At 50.2% G+C, this 22,618-nt stretch overlaps 1 protein-coding gene across 6 annotated transcripts; it reads left to right on the top strand.

The window, feature by feature from the left end:
* Positions 1-12,533: 12,533 nt before the first annotated feature.
* On the top strand, positions 12,534-21,330 carry MOB3C (MOB kinase activator 3C). 6 transcript variants are annotated; one of them, XM_040470121.1, is made up of 5 exons: positions 12,612-12,697; positions 15,782-15,909; positions 16,212-16,680; positions 18,799-19,001; positions 19,315-21,330. In XM_040470121.1, the coding sequence occupies exons 3-5, from the start codon at positions 16,263-16,265 to the stop codon at positions 19,342-19,344; spliced, it is 651 nt and encodes a 216-aa protein (XP_040326055.1). In that variant the 5' UTR covers positions 12,612-12,697; positions 15,782-15,909; positions 16,212-16,262; the 3' UTR covers positions 19,345-21,330. The 6 variants fall into 6 exon arrangements, with proteins under 6 accessions (XP_040326058.1, XP_040326056.1, XP_040326055.1 ...); XM_040470120.1 differs by lacking the exon at positions 12,612-12,697 and adding an exon at positions 12,825-12,943; XM_040470124.1 differs by lacking the exon at positions 15,782-15,909 and having other exon boundaries at positions 12,534-12,697.
* The last annotated feature ends 1,288 nt before the right edge of the window (positions 21,331-22,618 follow it).

Raw genomic sequence — 22,618 nt, 5'->3', positions numbered from 1 at the left:
AGAACTGAGAGACAATGTCCAAACTTTTGGAGCAAGACAATTATTTTAAGGTACCAGCACAGCATGTTCAAGCTCCAGTCTTGGCTTACCAAATTTTATTTATTTATTTTTAATGTTTTTATTTATTTTTGAGACAGAGAGAGACAGAGCATGAGCAGGGGAGGGGCAGAGAGAGGGGGAGACACAGAATCTGAAGCAGGCTCCAGGCTCTGAGTTGTCAGCACAGAGCCCGATGCAGGGCTTGAACTCACAGAGTGTGAGATCATGACCTGAGCTGAAGTCGGATGCTTAACTGACTGAGCCACCCAGGCGCCCCAAGGCTTACCAAATTTTAACATTAAAAACAATCTTAGGGGCGCCTGGGTGGCTTGGTCGGTTAAACGTCTGACTTCGGCTCAGGTCATGATCTCGCGGTCCGTGAGTTCGAGCCCCGCGTTGGGCTCTGTGCTGACAGCTCAGAGCCTGGAGCCCGTTTCAGATTCTGTGTCTCCCTCTCTCTCTGCCCCTCCCCTGTTCATGCTCTGTCTCTCTCTGTCTCAAAAATAAATAAACGTTAAAAAAAATTTTTTTTTAAATAAAAAATAAAAAAATAAAATAAAAACAATCTTAGCCGGGGTACCTTGGTGGCTCAGTCAGTTAAGCTCCCAACATTTGGTTTCCACTCAGGTCATGATCTTAGGTTTGTGGGATTGAGTCCCACGTCGGGCTCTATGCTGACAGCACAGAGCCTGCTTGGGATTCCCTCTCCCCTCTCTCTCTGCCCCTCCCCTGCTCACTCTCTCTCTCTCAAAATAAACATAAAAATAAATGAATAAAAGGATCTTAGGGGTGCCAGGATGGCTCATTCAGTTGAGCATGTGACTTTTGATATTGGCTCAGGTCATGATTTCAAGGTTTGTGGGATCAAGCCCCACATCAGGCTCTGGACTGAGAGCATGGAGTCTGCTTGGGATTCTGCCTCTGCCTCTCTCAAAATAAACAAAGAAATTAATTAAAAGGATCTTAGAGGGGCACCTTGGTGACTCAGTTGGCTAAGCATCTGCCTCATGCTCTCAGATCAGGTCTTGATCTCAGGGTTGTGAGTTCAAGCCCTGCATTGGCCTTCGGGCTGGGCATGGAGCCTAAGATAGATAGATAATTGGTAGACAGATGAGAGAGAGTGAGAGAGAGAGAGAGGATCTTAGAGACTGTCCAGTTGCTAGTTTTCAACTGTGCTTCAGGAAATGCCAACAGTTCCTTAGAGGTGGGAATCCTGGGAGCCTGGTCCTTACCCCAAATTCAACCTGAGAAGCAGTGTTGTATTTACTGGACTTCGCCTAAGCTGTCATTTGAAGAAACAGTTCCCAAGAAAGGCTGAAAAACCGTGGTCTAGTTTAACCTCCTGCCATGATGGCAACTCTCTACAGCATCTCCTAGCCACTGGGCAACTGTTTGAAAACTTCCAGGGTCTGGGAGCTGTCCACCCTGCTAGCTGACGTGAGCCCTGCTGAAACAGGTCTGAGTGATGGTAAGTTCTTCCCCAACCAGCACTGAGACCTAGCCACCCCTCACTCCTGTCATCTTGCTGGACTTCTTTCTGCCCACCATAGCGGAGCCTCCCAGCAAACTCTGTTCACTTTTCTACCTCACAGCCTCTCCTGCTGGGGTATGACAACAGCTCTCAAGTTGCCTGGCAGCCTCTGCTGCAGATTAAGCTGCCTTCTGTCTTTCCTGAGATGACTGAAAACCCTAACACCTGCTTATGGAAAGACTGCCTCACCACTGGGGCCTGGAGCTGAGCCTAAGGTCACCTACTGGGATGACCAGAGTGGATTTAGGGTGACGGTCCTTCAGGAATTGTCATGGCCCACCTGGCAGTCATCTCCTCACACTGCCACTCACTGAGATCACCTTAGTAACCCCTCCACCTTGCCCTTTTCTCACGTCCCCACTCCCACCCTCGACTATCTCCCCACAATCAGCTGTCAAACATGGCTCTTCCTACCTGGAACTCTTGACTTCAAGGCTTCTACACGTATCCTGATTTCATGTCACCTGGCTGGTTTCCATCACAGTGTTCCCATCACATCTTGACTTGAACCTTGACTCTTGCCCAGAAGCTGTCTCCCTCTCAACAGATGTGATACTCACTTTTCCTCAGTCTTCTACATCTGCCATGGCAGTTATCAGAGATAAGTGGTACCCCCTCAAGCATTTCATTTAACCACTGCCCCCCCCCCAAAAAAAAACCCTTGCCTTGGTTTGAAACATCACTGCTGCATCATTTGGACTCTTGGGATCCGCTGTGATCCCCAGATTACTTTTGCCTAGTATTGTTATTATGCCTACATTTATGATTTGGCATGAATCCCCACCTTACATTCTTATTTCTTCAACCCACATTTATTCTCCCAATTTGGCCTTCCTCTGTTCTGGTAGAAGTAGCTGACAGATCTAATATTTTTCAGGGGAAGGAAGGGAGCAGAGAGGTGTTTTGCTGAACCTCTCTTGGTACATGTCTCCCAGGAGACTCTGAGATGTTTGCTTCCATTACTTAAGTTTCTTCCGTTTGATCTCTTTCAACAATACCATGAAGACAATGTTACTCCCATTTTACAAATGAGGATACTGGGGAAACAGCGTCATAGATGTTAAGAATTAGGTGTAAATTAGAATCCCAGGTCTTCCTTTGGACAAGTTACCCAACTTCTCTGAGTCTTTGTATTCTCATCTGTAAATTAAAAAAAAAAAAAAAAAAGTCTTATCTCAAAAGAAAAGGATTAAATGAGATAGCATATGTAGAGTGTTTAGCTCTATGCTTCACACATAATAAAAGTGCAGCAGAATCATAGCTGCTAGATTAAATACTTCATTTTTTCAAGGCAGACATCTCTACATGGAGGAGGTGGGATCTTCCACTTTTAGAACACAGATCTACTTCTAGAATATGGACCTACTTCTAAACACAAGTTTCTATTGTGCTATTTTTCCTGCACTATGTTTTCATTTCAAGAAATTCTTTTCTATGAATATAAAGAGACTTGAGCAATAGTTATCAGGTCAGAGAGCATGGCAGTAGGAATTTGGGGCTCTCAAGGCTGGATTCACAAACTGGCTGATAGGAGCCAGGAGGGGAAGGCTGGGTTAAGCCCAGACCAGAGTATACAGGTTGGAATGAGCACTATTTATCTGTCCTGATGATCAGTGCCCATACGTAGGACAGGGGAGAGAGTGGTAGGGGCAGGCAAATAAATCCAGCACCTAGGAGCTGACATCTGGGTCAGGAGCCAGTTGACACTTGGAGTTTCAGGCCAAGGTGTGGGGCCTGCCTGATTATTTGTAGATGGCTTATCGGAGACCAAATTCTTCCAGATTATAGAACTCTGCTTACTTAGCTCATTAGATTGAACAGTTTGACAGCTTTAAGAGGCCTAAAGCGTATAATTTTCCCACCTGGTTGGGCATCAAAAACACCTAAAGAGCTTGTCAAAGATGTTGATTCTTGGGCCCCACCACTAAAATATGGATTCTTTTGGTCTGAGGGGAGGCCTGGGAAACTATTTAAAAAATAAATCTCCAGGTAAGTTTACAGTTCAGCCTGGTTTGGGAACCCCTGCAATAAAGTAGTGATTATACACCTGAAGGAAAGGGCCCCAGACCAGGCAACATGACTTTCCCAATGTCACACAGGGTGTTGGTAGCAACATTCCTTCTATCTCTTTGTAGCAAATTTTCTCTGCACCTTGGTGCCAGGCAACCCAACTGTAACTATCTGAAAAACAATGGTTGGGCTTATTGTCTGCTTCTAGGAAAGATTTCTGTTCCTTATGTTACTCTCTCCTTGGAAGAGAGTTTCTGTTCCTTATGTTACTCTCTCCTTGGAAGAGTCTCACCTGGGGTGAGACTGGCTATTCCTAGCAAGTCCCAGGTAAGGACTTTGAAGGACAACAGAGGAAAGCAGAGGCCTTCCCAGACTCTTGGAGTCCAGATGGCTTCCTTGTATGATTTTGAGAGCTGAGATTTCCCCAGCTTGTGACCCCTGGAGCCAAATACTGGATTATCTGTTGCACTGGATTATCTGTGCCTGGACCCTGCAGCTGTACAGAGAATTGTGTGTTGCCCGTGTAGGCTGAAGCTCTCTATCCATCCTGTGCATATTTGCTCTTGCCTGTGGTGAGGGAGCAGAGGGGGATGATGTATGGTAGCTGGGCAGGCATGGGGGATGGATGAGAACTCAGCTACAGAGCTTGCTGGGAGACTCACACCCCATTGGAGCTGGGATTGATTGGCTGGGACTTTCTCACCCTTCTCAGTTTGTCTCAGAGCCAGCAGCCTGCACTGTGTCCTCTGGGCACCCCTGTGGGGAGGGAATTGCTTTCAAGGTCACAGAAGCTCTGGGTATCTCAGTGGTAGTCTACCATATACCTGCTTCCCAGAGGCAGAGACCCTCCACTCAAGTGACCCTCAGATAGCCTTCTTTTCCTGAACCCCTTCTCTCTGTATCTTGTCTCCTTTTTGTGTCTTTCTCTTTTTTCCCCTTCTACCTGCAGCTCACCTTAATGACTTTCTCTCCTGGGTGCTATATCTGTAGAATGTGCGGAATATGACCTGTGCCGACAGATTTTGCAAGGGTCTCAAAAGAGTGAGTGAGTGGGGCGCCTGGGTGGCTCAGTTGGTTGAGCGTTCAACTTCGGCTCGGGTCATGATCTCACAGCTCATGAGTTCGAGCCCCGCGTTGGGCTCTGTGCTGACAGCTCAGAGCCTGGAGCCTGTTTCAGATTCTGTGTCTCCCTCTCTCTCTCTCTCTCTGCCCCTCCCCCATTCACACTCTGTCTCTCTCAAAAATAAATAAACATTAAAAAAAAAAAAGTGAGTGAGAAATCTAAGGTGGTGTCAAGGTTACTGAGGATGGTGGGCGAACTTAATGCTGTTAATACTCTAACATGGATCCAGGCACAAATGTCTGTGCTATCATCTACTTTCCCAGGAGACCGTTTTTAGAAAAGTGTCTAGCTCCCTTCCAAGCCAATTTGTTCTCTCCCTGATTTACCAGTGGGTCATATGAGGTAGCTCTTAAACAGTACATGTGCTAAACACTCATGTGTGGGACAGGGGGTAGACCCATGACTGGAGTTAGGAGGCTGGGTCCCAGCTCCACCATTTTCAGGCTGTGGCTCTTGGCCAAGTCATTTCGAAAACCTTTTGGAGCCATTGCTTGCCTCCCAGGTTTGTCACAGGACTCAAAAATGACCAGAGAGGTGAAAGCACTTTGTAAACCAAAAAGTTCCTTACAACTGTCAGTTGTTGCTACAGGGTTCCAAGGAGAGAGTAACATAAGGAACAGCCCACTTTTCAGGGTTTACGGTCCAAAGGGGAAGACAATCTCCTGGGCTCCACCAGGAAGTCCTGAGAACTTTCTGCAAAGCACTAAAGAACTTTCTGTGCCGAGGGCTCCCCCGTGAGGAGGATTGGTTCCAGGCAGCTGGTGTGATGAAAGAAGACTCCCCGGAAGAGGAGAGCGAACTCTTATCTCCCTTAGCCTGGGGCAAAGCTGCACTCCTTAAGCTGTTTCTTGAAAAAAACCCTAAATGCAGCCCCGTGGGGAGCTGGGTAACAACTGTGGAAGTCACGGGCTGTACTTGCTGTGGAATTCAGACTCCACAGGATGCAGTGGGAGTCCTAGAAGCAGGGCCCCACCCACTGCCCGAACTGCTGCTTTCTGGCTGGGAGGAGTTTTCCCACCTCCAGGAAACGAAGCTAAGATGGGACCTAGTGGTCCTCCCAGAGAGAGCTGTCGGGCAGAGCGTGGGGTGTCATCCTAACGTGCCCACTGCCTTCTTCCCCCTGAGCGTAACCTCTTTCTCTCTTGCCCACTCCTTCTTCTCTCCCTCTGGAGGGAAGGACAATTCACAGCCCTAGAAAGACAAACCTCTCTCCCTCCCAGGGTTGATGAGAGGAAGAAATGAGAAAATGCATCTCAAGCACAGGTATATAAAAAGGTCACTGAATGGCTTTTTTGTCATTATTTATCTTTGGGCCCATCCCCTTCACTCCCTGTGCCTCATGTTTCCCATTTACTCTGAGGAAGTTAGACCAAGTGATGATAGTCAAGGACTTTCCCCTTTAAGAGCAGATCTCTTTCGGTTGCATGTAATGATCTTCTGTAGCCTCAGGTTTTTGTTTTCCTTTTTGTTTTAAGTAAGCTCCGTGCCCAGAGTAAGGCTTGAACTCACACACCGGAAATCAAGAGTCCCATGCACTACTGACTGAACCAGCCAGGCACCTTAGTGTAGCCTCAGTTGTATGAGCTGTGAAATGGGACACCTGGACCAGGTAGAAAATCCTCACAAGACTGAGGCTTTTGTCAGCACCCACAAAGCAAGGGCAAATACAGCGTGTCTGCCAAATGCAGTGCCTGACATCCGATGAGTCCTCAGTAAATACTATGGAATGAATGAATAAATGAACAAATGAATGCAGTGGGTATACTGTTTTCACTCCACCATGCTGTCTCTGTAAGATGTTTACACTAATTTACTACTATCATTACTAGAAGACAGCACCCCGGCCCTCTGGGAGGGCCTCCAGCTTGACTCTGCCCCACAAGTAAAACAGGGAACAGGAAACGGTTGTCTTAGTCTGTCCAGGCTGCTGTAACAGAATGCCATAGACTGGTTGGCTTAAAAACAACAAAGTTATTTTTCACAGTTCTGGAGGCTGGGAAGCCCAAAGTCAAGGCATTCACAGCTTCAGAGTCTTGTGAGGACCTGCTTCCTGGATCACAGATGGCCATATTTTTGCTGTGTCCTCACATGGGAGAAGAGGCAAGGGTATTCTCTGGGGTCTCTTTTGCAAGGACACTAATCTCATTCCTGAGGGACTCTACCCTCATATCGTCCTCACCTCCCAAAGGCCCCACCTCCAAATACCATCACACTGGTGATTAGGTTTCAACATATGAATTTGATGGGGTGATATAAGCATTCAATCTGTAGCACAGGTTCTCAAACCTTAGTCTTCTGAATAAATATCCCTGGGTAGCTTGCTAAATAGCAGATTCCTGGACCCACCCCAGAGATACTGAAACAGAATCTCTATGAGAGAGGCCTAGAAATCTGCCCTTGTGTGGTTCCTTTTTAAAACTTATTGTTAATAAGTTTACTCAATTATTGTTAATAAGTAAATACTTATTATTTAAACAAGTAATAATTATTGTGTAATTTAATTGTTTTTTTATTTTTTTTTTAATTTTTTTTTTTCAACATTTATTTATTTTTGGGACAGAGAGAGACAGATCATGAACGGGGGAGGGGCAGAGAAAGAGGGAGACACAGAATCGGAAACAGGCTCCAGGCTCTGAGCCATCAGCCCAGAGCCTGACGCGGGGCTCGAACTCACAGACCGCGAGATCGTGACCTGGCTGAAGTCGGACGCTTAACCGACTGCACCACCCAGGCGCCCCTGTAATTTAATTGTTAATAAGTTTACCTATTACTGTTTATAAGTTTCGGGGTGCCTGGCTGGCTCATTCAGTTGAGTAGTTGAGCGTCTGACTATGTTGGCTCAGGTCATGATCCCAAGGTTGTGGGATGGAGCCCAGCATCAGGCTGCATGCTGGGCATAGAGCCTGCTTAAGAGTCTCTCTCTCTCCCTCTGCTCCTATCCCCTGACTCATGCACTCTCTTTCTCTCTGTAAAATAAAAAAAAAAAAAATTTAAATATATTGCCATTAATAATTTTCAACTTACTGTTGAAATATTAAAATGTATACAAAAGTAGAGCCAATAGTATAACAAACCCCAAGTCCCTATGACTCAGCATAAAAAATTTTTAACACATGACAATCTGGTTTCATATCTACCCTCACCTACTTTCCCTCCAAATCCTAGACATCAGATTGTTTCATCCTTACATTCTTTTGTTTATATTTCTAAAAGACAAGTACTTACCAAAAAAAATCCTAAAATAACAATAATTCCTTAATATTATCAAAAGTACAGTCATTCAAATTTCCTAATTATTTCATAAATATTTTTACAGTTGATTTGTTCAAATCAGGATCCAAAGATCCACAACTTGCAACTGATATGTCTTTTAGTCAGTGTTTAAAAAAATATATTTTTAATAATCTTGGACTCACATGGAAGTTGCAAAAATGACACAGAGCTCCTGTGTACCCTTTCCCCAGCTTCCCTCAGTGCATATAGTGATGATCACAACCAGGAAACTGACATTTAAAACTACAAACTTTATTTGGATTTCACCAAATATACTCATTTTTCTTTTCTTTCTTTTTTCTTTTTTTTCTTTTTTTGAGAGAGAGGAGGGGCAGAGGGAAAGACAGAATCTTAAGCAGAGGCATAAGAGCATAGAGCCCATGCAGAGCCGGATGCAGGGCTCAAACTCATGAACTGTGAGGTCATAACCTGAAGCCAATATCAAGAGTCAGACACTTAACTGACTGAGACACCCAGACATCCCCAAATGCACTCATTTTTCATTTTTTTCTTTTGTATATAGTTCTGTGAAATTTTATAACATGTATAGGTTTGTGGAACCACAATCAAGACACAGACCTGTGACCCAGAGAAAGTCCCATATGCTATGTCTTTATAGTTACACTCTCCTCCCCACCTCTAACTCCTGGCAACCACTGATCTATCATGAGGAGAGTGGGACAGAACTTCCTATGCAGGCTTTGTAGTAAGTTCTATGGAAGGCTGAGCCTGGGACACTGGTGAACCTGCCCCTGCCCCGGCCCAATACACACACACACACACACACACACACATATATATATACATATATATATGTGTGTGTGTGTGTGTGTGTGTGTGTGTGTGTGTGTGTGTGTATACTATCACCTCCCCTGGGAACTAACTGGGAACTAACCCAAGTGGTTGGAGGGTATGCACCTAGGGGAGGGGGCAATGCCCACCAGGGCCAAGTTGGGGGTCAGGTCAGAGGGCTGTGAAATTGTCCTAAGGCCCATATGCACACAACTATACCTCTCACTCCAAGGGTGGGGAGCCTGGAGGGAGGAGCACCTTGGAGCACAACCAGGCTGTGTGACTGGACAGTTCTGGGTGTTTCATACTGCCTGGGTCTCTGCCCCTGCATTCCAGGACCACAAGGACAAGCGCAAACCCTCTTCTACACAAAAGCCTGCCAGATGCTTGAAGGCAGCACCCCCCGCCCCAAAAGACTGGCTTTCTGCAGTTTACAAAGATTACTGCATCTGACCCTCGCAGCTCTTGTTTTGTTGTTTCTATTTTACAGAAGGGGAAATCGACTCAGAAAGAATAAATGCATTGTCCAAAGTCACACAGAATTTTAATGTAAATCCTCTTCTACCTTGTCTTCCCCTGTCACATTCCCTTGAACCTTGTCTTCCTCAAGCTAAAGGAAATCTAAGCTCAATTCCTCTTAACTGCCATGACAGTATCCTTCACTTTTTTCTCCAAGTGCCAGGATGGACGACTCAGGATGACAGAGCCTGCCTTCTGGGCAGGGAGGGGCAGAAGCTGAAATAGAAATTTTTCCTTTGGAGAATGAGGGGAAGGTGGGCCCCATCTGGCTATAGGCCAGATACCTGGTGGGGAGAGCTGGAGAGTACCATCACCCATTCTGGGGGGAGTGTGGAAATGAGGGGGTGCTTTCTATAGGAGGGGCTGTGGAGTCCCCAGGGAAAGGTCACTCTGTATCAGCAGAGTCACTGGGTACAGGCCTACAGGCCTATGGGGAGGGGGGGCAGGCAGGAGCAGGAAGTTGGTCCTGATAAGGGATTTGAAATGGTGTAGGTGGCACAAACAGGGGCACAAATGGGGAAGTAGACTTTTCCAGACACACACACAAAGGAGCAGAGACTTCCACAGATACACAGCAGGTACCCAGGTCTGGACACAACATGGCTGCCACTTGGAGCTCTCATAGAGGAGTCGTGTGCCCAGGCTGTGCAGTAGAAGAGGGTACATCCTCAACTAGGTCCTTGATGGCTCCCACCAAGCTTCAGAGACAGGGCCTTATTTGAGCCACAAACACTCAGGACACAGTGGGATGGACCAGTGTCTGTCCCATAGGGTTACAACATGCCATCAGAGAGGGTAGGAGCAACCCAAGGTCACACAGCTAATGTGTGTAAAGCCTCGACCTTGTTCTCCAAGGTCTGGGTCTGGAAGAACACAGTCTCTCTAGCCCAGACTGAGAGCCATAAGAAGGAGATACAGGTGTTTGAGGAACCTAGGTTATCTCTGGCTTCTCCCAACCCTTCCACCTGCCAGCCTGTCAGCTTGTATTGAGGTAGATGCCAGGGAGCCCTGTGGATGAGCTGGGAACTTTTGAAGTTCCTTCAGAATGGATCATTTATATTTCCCACAACATAAGATTCTGTGCTTTTCACTCTTTACCAGGCAAACTCCTGCCCATCCTATAAAACTCAGCTCAGAGGTACAACAAATAACCATGTAGAAAACCACAGAGGGAGTCACATCACATTCCAAAGAATCTTACAGACCATGATCTCCAACCACAATGCAATATAATTAGAAGTCAACAAGAAAAATATAAACCTCCCATAGGCTGAGAAACTAAAATCGTACTTCTAAATCATCCATGAGTTAAAGAGGAAATGACAATGAAATTTCAAAATATTTAGAACTGAATGATAAGGAAAGCACAAGCGGTTTCTATTTCCTTTGTGGAGTCATAGTCCCTGGGCCCATGTGCCAAGCATTTAACTTCTATTGCCTCTCCAGCCACACTCTGCATCCTCCTCCCTCCAGCTTTAGGCCCTGGAAGGCCCACCTCAATGGGCTGTATAGAGGTTCCCTTGTCCAGGCTTTGGGTAGGATTTTCCCCCAGACCTTTGCACTATGACTGCTCTGAGCTGGGTATGTCCATCGAGCTTAGGCCACAGCTCCAGTCAGTAGCCCCCTCCTCATAGTTCCCACTTTTACCACTCCCTCCTAGCACCCCTGCAGCTTGGGGGTGACAGCTTCAGCCTAGGGTAGATAGCAAAGGGCTGCTCTTGCTAGCCCTTCAGTGATATGCCATCCCTGTGGTTTCCCTACACATTAACTACACCTCTAAATAGTGCCTCCTTTAAACTCTCCTTAAAGTGCCCAATTTGAGTGTTCCATGTGCTTCCTGCAGATAACCCCGCTCTTACAAAGGGCTTGCCATCAGTCCATAACTGTGTTCTCACTTCTGGATGACTGAGCTCTGGCCTTGTATTAGCTCTGAGTGTTGGACCTACTGCTGACTTGTAAGCACCTGAGGTCAGCCACTGGGTCAGCTTCCTCACCTGATCCCAGGCTCTCAGTGCACAGTCATGCTCAATAAAGGTATTGACTAGGATATCAAACAAATGAAGGACTAGATTAGAATTCCTTCTGCATACGCTAGAGCATGTGATTGTTTGCTTATAGGGGATTTGGGGAAGAGTGAAGACTCAGACATCATATAAAAAAAAAAAAAGAACTTTAGACTGGGCAAAAATAAGTGCTTAACAAAAGAATGAATCCTCAGTTCTAGGAGCTGGGATTCTTAAGGATCCAGTCTGTTCTCATGCCATCAAGCAAGCAGAAGATCCAGACACAAGAGGAACCCAGTGATCTGTGCAATGGTAAATGCCTACCTCCTGCTGCCAGCTCCCCCTACCCCACACCTGCTCATCTTCTGCACCCCTCCAGAGTGACTTCTGTAGCCCGTATCCCTGCCTTGGCCCTCCCACCCTAGAAGGCCTCCAACCTTCCCTTCCATCCCAGGAGAGTCAGCCAACTGGTCTCTGGGCCTGGGGACCACGGCCCAAGTCCGCCCAAGTCGTGGTATGGGATATCTGTCTGCCCTCAGGGGAGGAACCTAAGCTGAAAAGTAGAGAGAGCAGATCAGGTCTCAAAGGTTTGGATTTGGTTGGAAGAAAGGAGGTAAAGAAGATATTTCAAACTGGGAAGAGCTGGAACAAAGGTCTTGTGGGGGAAATGGGGTGACTTTGAGGAGTGAGGAGAATCTGCCCAGCCTGAGCAAAGCTCCCAGGCATGGTCGCGGGGGCGGGGGGGCGGCGGGTGTGCGTAAGCCTGTCATCTGAGCATTGTCCTTTCAGTGCTGGGTGAGGGACTCAGCTTGTGTTTACCAAAGCATTTATTCACTCAGCAAATGGGCATTAATTAAGTGCCAGCTATGTGCCAGGCACCATGCCAGGAACCGAGGGTATGAGAGCGGATAGGGCAGACCCGATCCTGATCGAGCTCAGGGACAAGTGGAACACAGACAGGAAACCACCATTACCTAGCAGCCCCTTGTTTCTGCTCCACACAGAAGCTGGGCCTGTCCCCATTTTACAGTTGAGGAAGCGGAGGCTGCCTCTGTGGCAGAAGTCCAAGGGGACTCGGCCAGGGCCAGCTGCTCAGCCCGTCCTTTGCCCAGCGGGAAGCTGGGAGCACGATTCGGACTTCCCGGAAAGGCGGGCGTGCGTCTGTGCACTGGGAGGGGGTCCCCTTTCCCCGCCCCTTCCCCGCCCGGCGGCCGCGGCGCTTCGGGCCGGGAGGGCGGGGGCGGAGCTGGCGTCGCCGCGGGGGCGGAGGGCGACCGCGGCCCGGCGGGGCGGGCGGGCCGGTGGACAGGCGAGAGAACCGGCCCAGCCGGAGAACGGGAGGAGAACGCGACCCAGCGTGTTGGGGATGTGACCCTGCGGCCAGAGAGGAGGACCGAGGCGGTCCCCGTGAGTGAGCGCCCGCGCCCCCGCCGCGCGCACGGCCCAGCCTCGCTGCCACTTTCATTTCTTCGGCTGTCCCGGCGTGGCCTCGACCGGAGGCGACGTCCGCCCCAAGGCAGGCTGGCCGCAGGCGCTCGGTCCGGGGTCCGAGGCTCAGAGCTGTGAAAGTCGGGGTTGGGGGTGGCGGTGTTTGAGGGGGGCGTGTCTTCGGGAGCGGAAACGTCAGGCCTGCGCCTCTGGGTCCTAAGACAGGTCTGTCCCGGCAGCTGGGCGAGGGGGTCAGGGGGGTTCAGGGGGAGGGCAAGGGGTGGGCGAGGGTGACCGGGCGCGGTGGGAAGAGCGTGGAGTCCCGCCCCTACCTTTCTCTTGGATCTCTGCCCTCAGGGCGCCCCCGCACACCCATCCTACAGCTGTAGCTGCATTCTGGGTTCAAAGTGGGTCCAGCCCCTGTCCAAGATCCTGGGCCAGATCAGAGTAGTGGCAGGTGTGGCTCTGGCAGGGGGGTGGTAAATGTCAGGAACAGACAGGGCCATTCTGTGGTCTTTTGGGAAGCCCACCCAGATGCCCACCCAGGGAGTGAGTCATCACTGGGTACTTTAGGAGTAAAAGGACACCGAGAATTAGCAGCAGGGACTGAGAGGCAGAAATGGCCATGATTCAGGGAAGGGACAGAGGTTCTGTGAGGGATGGAAACTCAGCAAGGGCATGGGAGTGGGAAGTGAAGAGACAAGGGGTGTGTATAGATTCCCTCCCTCCCCTTCCTGAAGCTTACTTACATTTTCTTGGGGGAAAGACCCAGGTCTTGACATTCTACAGCCAGAAGATGGGAGTCTAGCTCACTGTCAGGTCACTTAAGGTGTTGTGGGGGCAAGAGGGAGGTTCAGCATGTTGGGGGAACAGGAATTAGGTTCATCTAATTGGTGGGAATATGCTTCTCCTCTCCCCCCACTCCCCTCCTTTCTCTCCCTCCACTCCCCTTACCTCCACCAGACCAGTGACCAGCCAGTACAAGAAAATGGTCCTTTACTCATTGTCATGGGCTGCGCCCCACCTTATCCTGGTTCCCAATTCAATCATTAGAGATCCCCTACCAGAAACTTGCTCTGTGAATGGTGGCTCCTCAGAAAGAGGACCTCCGTTTCCCCATCTGTGCAAGAAGTGGGTTGGTCGGTTGATTTTTCAGGGCTCTTTCAACTCTATAGTTCTTGATTGTAAGGTTTCCTTAAAGCCTGAGCATCAGCTATGTGCCCTGACTTAGGCTGGGGTAGGGGTGGGGCAACAATGGCCAAAGGGCAGCTTCCACCTGAGGAGAAAGGCTTCTGGGTTTAGTAGAGAGGGCTGTGGGAGGAGGTAGCATTCAACTTGGTCATGGGTAGTCAGAAAGACCAGTGGAAGAAAAACATGGGGGCAGGAGGGTGGCGGATCAGGAAACAGCCCTGGGTGGCTGGTGGAGGGAAGTGGGCAGGAAAGGTGGGGTGAGATGAATGCTCAGGTGGTAGTCTATTGGTAACTGTCAGTAAAGGGGGCTGTGCAAAGGAGGAGAACCAGGAACCCCACCTACTTGCAGTAGGAATGATTTTTGGAAGCACCTGCCGCAAGCAGAGTTTAGAATGCAGGTGGCATGTGAAGGGTGGAAATCTCTGGGATCAGGAAGTTCAGGAGCCACACTGGGGACTTCTTTGGGTAGAAGTCAAGGATCAGGGAATGGGTGAGATGACTTTCCACATCTCCAAGGGGTTTTTTCTTTTTTTTTTTTTTAATTTTTTTTTCAACATTTATTTATTTTTGGGACAGAGAGAGACAGAGCATGAACGGGGGAGGGGCAGAGAGAGAGGGAGACACAGAATCGGAAACAGGCTCCAGGCTCTGAGCCATCAGCCCAGAGCCTGACGCGGGGCTCGAACTCCCGGATCGCGAGATCGTGACCTGGCTGAAGTCGGATGCTTAACCGACTGCGCCACCCAGGCGCCCCATCCAAGGGGTTTTTTCAAGAGGACAAGATCCTGCTGGGAGATCTGCCCCTCCTGTCCATACCACCTGTCATTTTCTTGACCATCCCCATCCTGGCCTGCCTGTTATGGGTCCAAGAAAGAATCCTTGTTCCAAACTTCTCCACTAGCCTGACTTGTTGCCTAACCTGATACCTCCCCCAATTGTCACCTTGTTCCTGTCCTCATTCCTCCATTCTTCCCAGCATTATTAGAGACGTGAGAAAGGAAGGTGCTTCATATCAGCTCTGAGGTTAAGGCGAGGCTTTTTTTGTGGCTGTATTCAGCCTCAGTCTAGGGCTAGAGTCAGGACTCAAATTGACAAGGGTCAGGGCCAGGTCAGAGGTCAGCCCGGAGCCACAGCTCAGTGCTTAGCCTACACTCAGGCTTAGCCTTCAGTCTATGGCTAAATTCCATTCTCAGCAGGTACCTGGGTCTGATTTTCCCAAGAGCTCACACATGCACAGCGTAGGTGAGGTGACTACCACACCAGTCCCAGAAACCTAGTCTGTATCTGAGTGACCCAGGATGTTGCATGGGTGAGACTCATGCCTGCTACGGGGGTCACCCAGCCATGGAAAAGCTGAGACTAGAACCCAGGACCCCTGCCTGCCTCCAAGCCTGCTGTTCCAAACTCTGTTCTGAGTCTGGGATGCCTCCATTTAAGAGGCAAAACAAATTTGTCTGAATTCTAGATAGTCCCAGCTGGGTAGATCTGACTATATTCCCCTACTTTCCAGTGCCAGGCACATAGTAGGTGCTCACCGAGCTTGTACTGTCAGGTGCAGGGGGAGCCGGCAGCTTGTTCAGTTTTGGGTCTGGAGGAGGCTGGCTTGGTAGGGAGGGATCTCTAGCCACTGTTGGAGGAAGTGGTACCCATCTGGACCTGCCACCTCCCCTCTCCTCTAGTGCCTGCAGCCACACTCAGAGGCCACCAGCTGGCCACATGAGGTCCCTTTCCTCTTTCGGGGGTAATAAAAGGAAAGTACATTTTTGGTAGAAAAGTCCCTCCCCCTCCCTGGGAATCCCCGGTGGCCGGATGGACTCGGGATATCCCAGAGGAAGCTGAAGGCGGGGCCTTGCTCCCTACCCCAACCCCCAGCACAATACAGCCAGCCTCTCCCACGCTGCACCACCTGGTCCACAGGGCACCCCTGAGGTCATCTTATCCAGGCCCCTGCCTCCTGGAGGGCCTGCAGGAAGCCTCTGCCACCTCTCTAATAGTCAACAGTAAGTCTGATGAGCACCTGTTTGGAGCCCAGGCCCAGACCTCTGTGAGATGCAGCGAAAGGGGAGAGGTAGCAAAATGAGAGGGGGGGGGGGGGGGCTGTGGGCGCTTGGCAGGGGGAGCAAGGGTAGCTTGGAAATAGGGCAGGGGCCCTGGACCAAGGGATGAGGAGGACTTAGACTCCAGGCAAAGGCTGAGGTGGGCCAAAAGCTGAGAGTGAGAGGAAAATGATGTATTGGGAAGTCAAAGCCCTTTTGGCGAAGACCTCACCACCATGCTCTCCCCGTGCCCTTGGCCCTGGCAGGGCAGCCACAGGTCCTGCCCCCGGACACCTTGCCCTCAGCCCCGCCTGGCCATGGCACTGTGCCTGAAGCAGGTGTTCGCGAAGGACAAGACATTCCGGCCTCGGAAGCGCTTCGAACCAGGCACACAGCGCTTCGAGCTGTACAAGAAGGCACAGGCATCACTCAAGTCAGGCCTGGACCTGCGCACTGTGGTGAGGCTGCCACCAGGAGAGAACATCGACGACTGGATCGCCGTGCACGTGGTGGACTTCTTCAATCGCATCAACCTCATCTATGGCACCATGGCTGAGCGCTGCAGTGAGACTAGCTGCCCGGTCATGGCCGGAGGGCCCCGCTATGAGTACCGCTGGCAGGACGAGCGCCAGTATAGGCGGCCTGCCAAGCTCTCAGCGCCGCGCTACATGGCCTTGCTTATGGACTGGATTGAGGGCCTCATCAATGACGAGGACGTCTTTCCCACTCGTGTTGGTGAGTGCCACCTGGCAGGCAAATCAGGCCTGGCCAGGGAGGGAAGGAGCCATGAGAGGCCATTCTACAGATGAGGCATTTAGTCTGACACAGCAATTCCGTAAGGGGTGGCGGGGGGGGGGGGGGGGGCATGATTTTCATCCCTATTTTGTAGAAGAGGAAACAGCCTCAGAGAGGTTAAGTGTCTGTTCAAAATTAGGCATCTTGACCTAGGACTACGTGGTTCTGTTTGGGGCCCTTGTCTGAGGCTTAAGTGTCCTTCCAGGAACCACCCTGGCAAGACCACTATGATTCTCAGAACCTTCTAGAACAGATGTCTCTAGGTGCTCCTAACCGGTCACCTTGCCTTGGCTGACTGACTTGCAACCTCCTGGGAGCTCCCTCTGACTCCCTGCTCCAGGAAAGGGAAAGGGGTGGGGATTGGGAAGGCCAGATTGTATCTCCACCTCAGGGGGCTCAGAGGGCAGAATTTTCCCTTGTCAGGCCCAAGCCAAGGGGCCTTTTCTTATCTCATCTGGACAGCCTGGTCCCGTGAGGGTGGGGAGAGGAGATGAGTGAAGTCACACTGGCCCTGCTTCCCCACCCAAGGGCAGCAAGAGCGGGTGTCAGCCCAGGAGCTGAGCAGGCATGACACCCTATTCATCACAGCAGCCCCACCCCCACCTGGCCTCTCGTTCCTCCACATCAAGGCTGTAGGAATCAAAGATGGGTTGGGCAGGGTGGTCAAGCCCAGAGGGGAGATGTCTGAATACTGAGAGAGGCTGGGCACTGAGTCATGATTCAGTGCTCACAGCCCCTCCCCAGCTGGGGGCCTGCCATTTCCTGCACCATCATGCCCAACAGTGGGCATCTGCATTTCACATAGGAGGAACTGAGGCCAACAGAGGCAGTGCACTGAATCAGGAGGGATTCAGAAGTGCAGCTCAGGTCTCTTAAGAGCCAGGGCCCCAAGTCTAGATGGGCAGGACAAGTCTGAGGAATATGGGCTGGGCCTAGTAGGGCTCACAGGGAGGCAGGGCTTAACCCCACCTGAGAGCAGTGAGGACCAGTATGGAGCAGAGTGGACCAGTGTGGGCCTGTGTCTGGGCTCTTATTCTCTTGTAGCCTCTTCTAACTCAGGACTGTGAGCCCCAGGTGTCTGTACCTTAACCCTGGGGATGACTCTGCCACAGCAGAGAAGATGGCATTGCCACCAAGATCTCTACCCTGAGTGTGAGGGGCTGTGCAGAAATTGTGTCTTTTTCACAGGTACCGGGCTTCCCTCAGGCAGGGGCTGTGGCATTTATCTCTGCGGGTCACAGCAGTGCAGTGCCAACAGCATTTTAATCCTGCCTTCAGTCTGTCTAATCAAGAAGCATGGCCTTGGGCAAGTGGCTTCACTGTCGTGTGTCACCGTCACACACTTCTACTTTATCCTATCTATAAGGCTATGGTACCCATACCATATGAAGCAAAAGGTGAGGAGGGCCCAGCACAGAACTTGGCTCAAAGATGGAAGGTTCTTCGTAAGTGTTATTGAATAGTTGAAGGAATGAGAGATATCTGAACTAGTTCTTGAGGATTTTGTAGTTCTCGGGATTGGGGATCTGGGACCTGCTGTGTGAATGTTATGAAAAGGAAGGGTTGGGGTGGGGCTGGAGAAGGAGGTCAGGATCAGATCATGAAAGTCCTTGAGCAGGCACCATGCTGTGCAGTCAGAACTTAATCCCAAAGACCAATGTTTTTAAAAATGGACCCTAGATGTTGATAAACTCGCCTTGGAATTGTAACCCAGGTGTCACAGGACAGCACCTGCAGACACACATATTCCTGTGGAGAATTTGAACATAACTTTCATCATAGCCAAAGAAGGGTTGGTCAGTGACCCAAGCACAGTTGCAGAGTCCTGCTCAGGGTGATGGGAAAATGTGGGAGATGATTTGTATTTCAGCAAGGGAGGGGCACAGTGAGATTTGTGCTTTGTTCAAAAGGGAAGTGGGGAGAAAGTGGACCATGGTCTCTCTCTGTCCCTGGCAGGGAAGTGGCCATCCTAGGCCTGGAATGGGGAGGGCAGGGTTGGGCAGTGTTTCATCACCAGGATGCTGATCCCCACCATTTCTGCCCATCCCCACCCCCTAGGAGTTCCCTTCCCCAAGAACTTCCAGCAGGTCTGCACCAAGATCCTGACCCGCCTCTTCCGTGTCTTTGTCCACGTCTACATTCACCACTTTGACAGCATCCTCAGCATGGGGGCTGAGGCACATGTCAACACCTGCTATAAACACTTCTACTATTTCATCCGCGAGTTCAGCCTTGTGGACCAGCGGGAGCTAGAGCCACTGGTAAGGCCCCTGTTGCCCTCTCCAACCAAGGCTAGCCTCAGAATTTTCAGATCCAAAGGCTATCTACTTCAAGAAAATCCAATACCCAAGTGGATAGATTAAAAGAAGGCAATTCATTTAGCAGTGGATTCTGTTCTTTAATAGAGAATTCATTCAAGTTCCAGTTTACAGACTTGTCTATAGTCTGGAGTTGGGAGTGGGGGCAGGAAGGGGCCAGGTTCAGGCAGAAGAACAGCCAGGCTCTATAGTTTGGGAAGGGGCTGCCTGGTAGGTTGAGCTCTGACCCATCCCTTTCCGCCTTATGTCTCTGCAGAGGGAGATGACAGAGCGGATCTGTCACTGAACCCAGGTCTGGAGTTGTTGACTGTCAGATGGACCATGTGAACACAGAGTGGCTGGAGAGAGAACCCTCAGTAGTCTGGTAGCAGAGAAATCTGAAGTGCCTGGGACTCTTCCACACACACAAAGCCCCTGAACTTGTGGTTCTCAGGAGTCTGCCCACATGCCCCTTGACTGCTTATGAATGGAGAAGGGGAGAGCTTAAAAGTGGTCAAACAGAAGGAAAAAAGGAGCTACATCTCCACATGAAGTCTAGGGGTGGGATTGGCTAGGTTTCTGCTCCAATACTTGACCCTTCCATGGTGGTTCCCTTGCCTATTTGGGGAATGTGGATGTGGTTGAGTGATAGCAAGAAAGGTACTAGAGAGTGAGCAATCTGTGTGAGTGAATACAGATGACTCTGAGTGTGTGTGAGTGTATGTGTGTGTGTATGTGGTTTTCACCGTGGGGTGTGTCTATAAGAACTAGCTGCTTTAGATCCTCCCTGGCACATAGTAGGCCCTCCATAAATGTTAGGTAAATGGATGAATGGAAGGAAGGAGGGAAGGAAGAAGGAAGTTAATAGGGATTGGGACCACCAGACCACGACCACTGTAGGAGTGATGACAGGTCGTCCCCACTCTGACCATGTGTAAAAGTGCACAAAATGTGATTGTAGATGTAGCTCTATATTTTAACATTTAGGCTACCGTCTTCCATAAGCATGAGTTCTGGGGAGCTATAGGGAGGTAAGGAGGGGGTCTTGCCCTGGATACCTACACCCCTGGCCCACCACGGACACACGTTCTGATTTGCTCAGCCAAAGATACCCAGGAACTATCATTTCACTCATCCCTCTGCCTCCAAGAAAGCCTGATTATAGACAGCCTCTTGAGGGCTGGGGTTGATCCCTTATATCCACAAAGGTCCTCTGGTCCCTAAGCTGGAAATCATATACTCCAATCTAGCTCCCAGAATCTGTAGACTTGGCTCTCAGGATCTGAAGCGCAGCACAAAATAATCCTCCAGCCCAAGGAGCCAGTGGAACTTGAATTGGGGAACTCCAGAGTCTTTTCTCCCATCCCAGGACACTGAAGATGTGTTACTAGTGAATGGACCCTTCTAGGCTTGGAAAGCCCCCATTCTGCAAGGACCTGCCTCCTTCCCAACCATCCCCGAGACAGTCCAGCTGGTTGGATAGCTATCCACAGAGAAACTGTTGATTTGACACTCCATTACTCAGCACCGCCATGCCCAGCCCTGTGCCCAGATCCACAGGTGGGGAAACTGAAGCAGAAGCGGGGCCCTCCCCTCCAAGAGCCTCTACACTGGGAGGCGAGGATGGACAGCCACGAAGGGCCTGAGGATTATCCAGTCTCACAGAATCACTGTGTACCTAGGAGGAAACGGAAGCCCTGAAGAAAGGAGGGAGAAACTGTCCAAGGCCTCACAGCAAGGCTTTTATGGAGTTGGAGTAGAAACCAGGGGTCCTGACTCCCACCTCAGGGCCTGTGGATTGCTACATAGGGAGGTGAGATGCATGTGGAAAGATGGTCTGACAGCCCCTCTCTAGGGCACAACTGTTCCTGCTTTGAGCAAAGACTTCTAGTGAATGCCAGAGTGCCCCACTGCCTCTCAGGTTGGCTGGGGCTGTCTGCTGAGCCAAGTCTCCAAAGTCATGCCCCTCTCAGTGGCCCAGAAGCTGCCTGATCTCTGGGGAAGTGTATGAGACTCCTGAGGCCAGCCAGCTGGACCTGAGACAGCTGTCTCTGGAGAAGTTCCCAGGGGGAAACACTGACCCAGCAGCTTTGCTGGAGGCTCTGGGTTGGGGTGGGGTCCAGGGATCAGAGATTGCCTCAGGGAGGACTGAGGACTGGAAGATGGGTTCTAGGCTGTGGCCAGTGCTGACTGCAGAGGGGTTGGGGAGACGGGAAATCTATTTTTGTGAAACAGAGGGAAGACTTTATTATTGTTATTTTTGGTAAAATAAAGGAGGCAAACTAAAGCGGCACTGGTGGGAAGCTGTGGTCTGGATGCCACATGGCTCCTGGGTAGGCTGTGGAGGGAGCCGGGCCAGAATGGGGAAGGGAAGGCTCTTTGTCCTGAGATCCCAGGCCATGGGGAGGGCTGGCGGGTGTGGTCACGTCTGGCCTAGCTCTACAGGGTGGAGACACTAAGGGTTTCCCAGGGTTCTGGGAATTCTGGACCCAGAACTTCTGGCCTAGTCTAAGACTCTCAGAGTAGGGAGGGTTGGCTCTTGACTTTGGGGAATTCAGTCTCTTGGGAGTCTTTCCTTGTTTCAGCTCAGGTTCCCTGGCATGGCTATTCTCACCCCACCCCTTAATCTGTGTGGCTTATTGGAGCTAGTAGGTTAAGGGACAGGGCAGAAATATAGTGCTACAGTCCCCAATCACAGCAGAGGAAGCCCTTCTCGAGAAAAGGCTGTTTGTTGGGTGCTGGTCAGAGCTCAAAGTTGGGGTGGCAAGACATGGGGCTGACTCCTGAGCTTATTCCCAAGGAGACAACTTGTTTTGGTCTTGCTGCCATTCCACTGTCCCTCACCCACCAGCTGCCCACACAAGAGCAGAAAACAGCTTGTTCTTAGGAGTTAGCAAAGGGCTACCTAGAGCTCTTTCCTCTCCCTAAGAAGGAGACAGCCTGGCTTTGTGCAGTGACTCTCCTGGGAGGCAGAGACCTGGGGTCCAGGCCCAGCCCAGCCCCTGAGGTACAGTGGTGGGCCTCTTTTCCCCTCTAGACCTCAATTTCCCAGTGTTTCATGACCAGGTGTGGGAGTGAGTGACTGACTTATCTCTGAGCTCCTTCATTACTCACAGTCTGTGGATCATTCACAATCAACAATAACAGCTAATACTCACTCTGTGTCAGGTACAATTCTAAATGTGTAACATACAATAGCTTACCAAAGCAGGTTTGTCTTTGGCTATCTGCCTGGCTTGGCTCCCTTCCTGGTGCCCAGTATCCCTGCTTTCACTGCTCTAGGAGCTGGAGGCCCAGCCCAGCATTCTAAAAGGTAGCTCTGTTTGCACACTTCCTGTGACAGGTACCCACTACCTCCTCAATGACTGGATAGCTCAGACTCTTAGAAAGTTCAGGCTCCGGGCTCGTAGTTATTTTGAAATCCACTATGGCAGGGAAGGTAAATTTATCTCAGAACTGTGTGGCTAAGGCCTGCACTTTACATGAGAATGTCTGAATACATCAGGAAGACATCACAAAACTGCTTCGAGAAATTCAGACAGGGATGCTCAGAGAAGACTGGACAGAGGTAGAGAGAAAGG

Source organism: Herpailurus yagouaroundi, unplaced genomic scaffold (genome assembly GCF_014898765.1).
Source record: "Herpailurus yagouaroundi ecotype Mexico unplaced genomic scaffold, PumYag 77, whole genome shotgun sequence".
NCBI lineage: Eukaryota > Metazoa > Chordata > Mammalia > Carnivora > Felidae > Herpailurus > Herpailurus yagouaroundi.
This window is presented reverse-complemented; position numbering and strand designations above follow the sequence as displayed.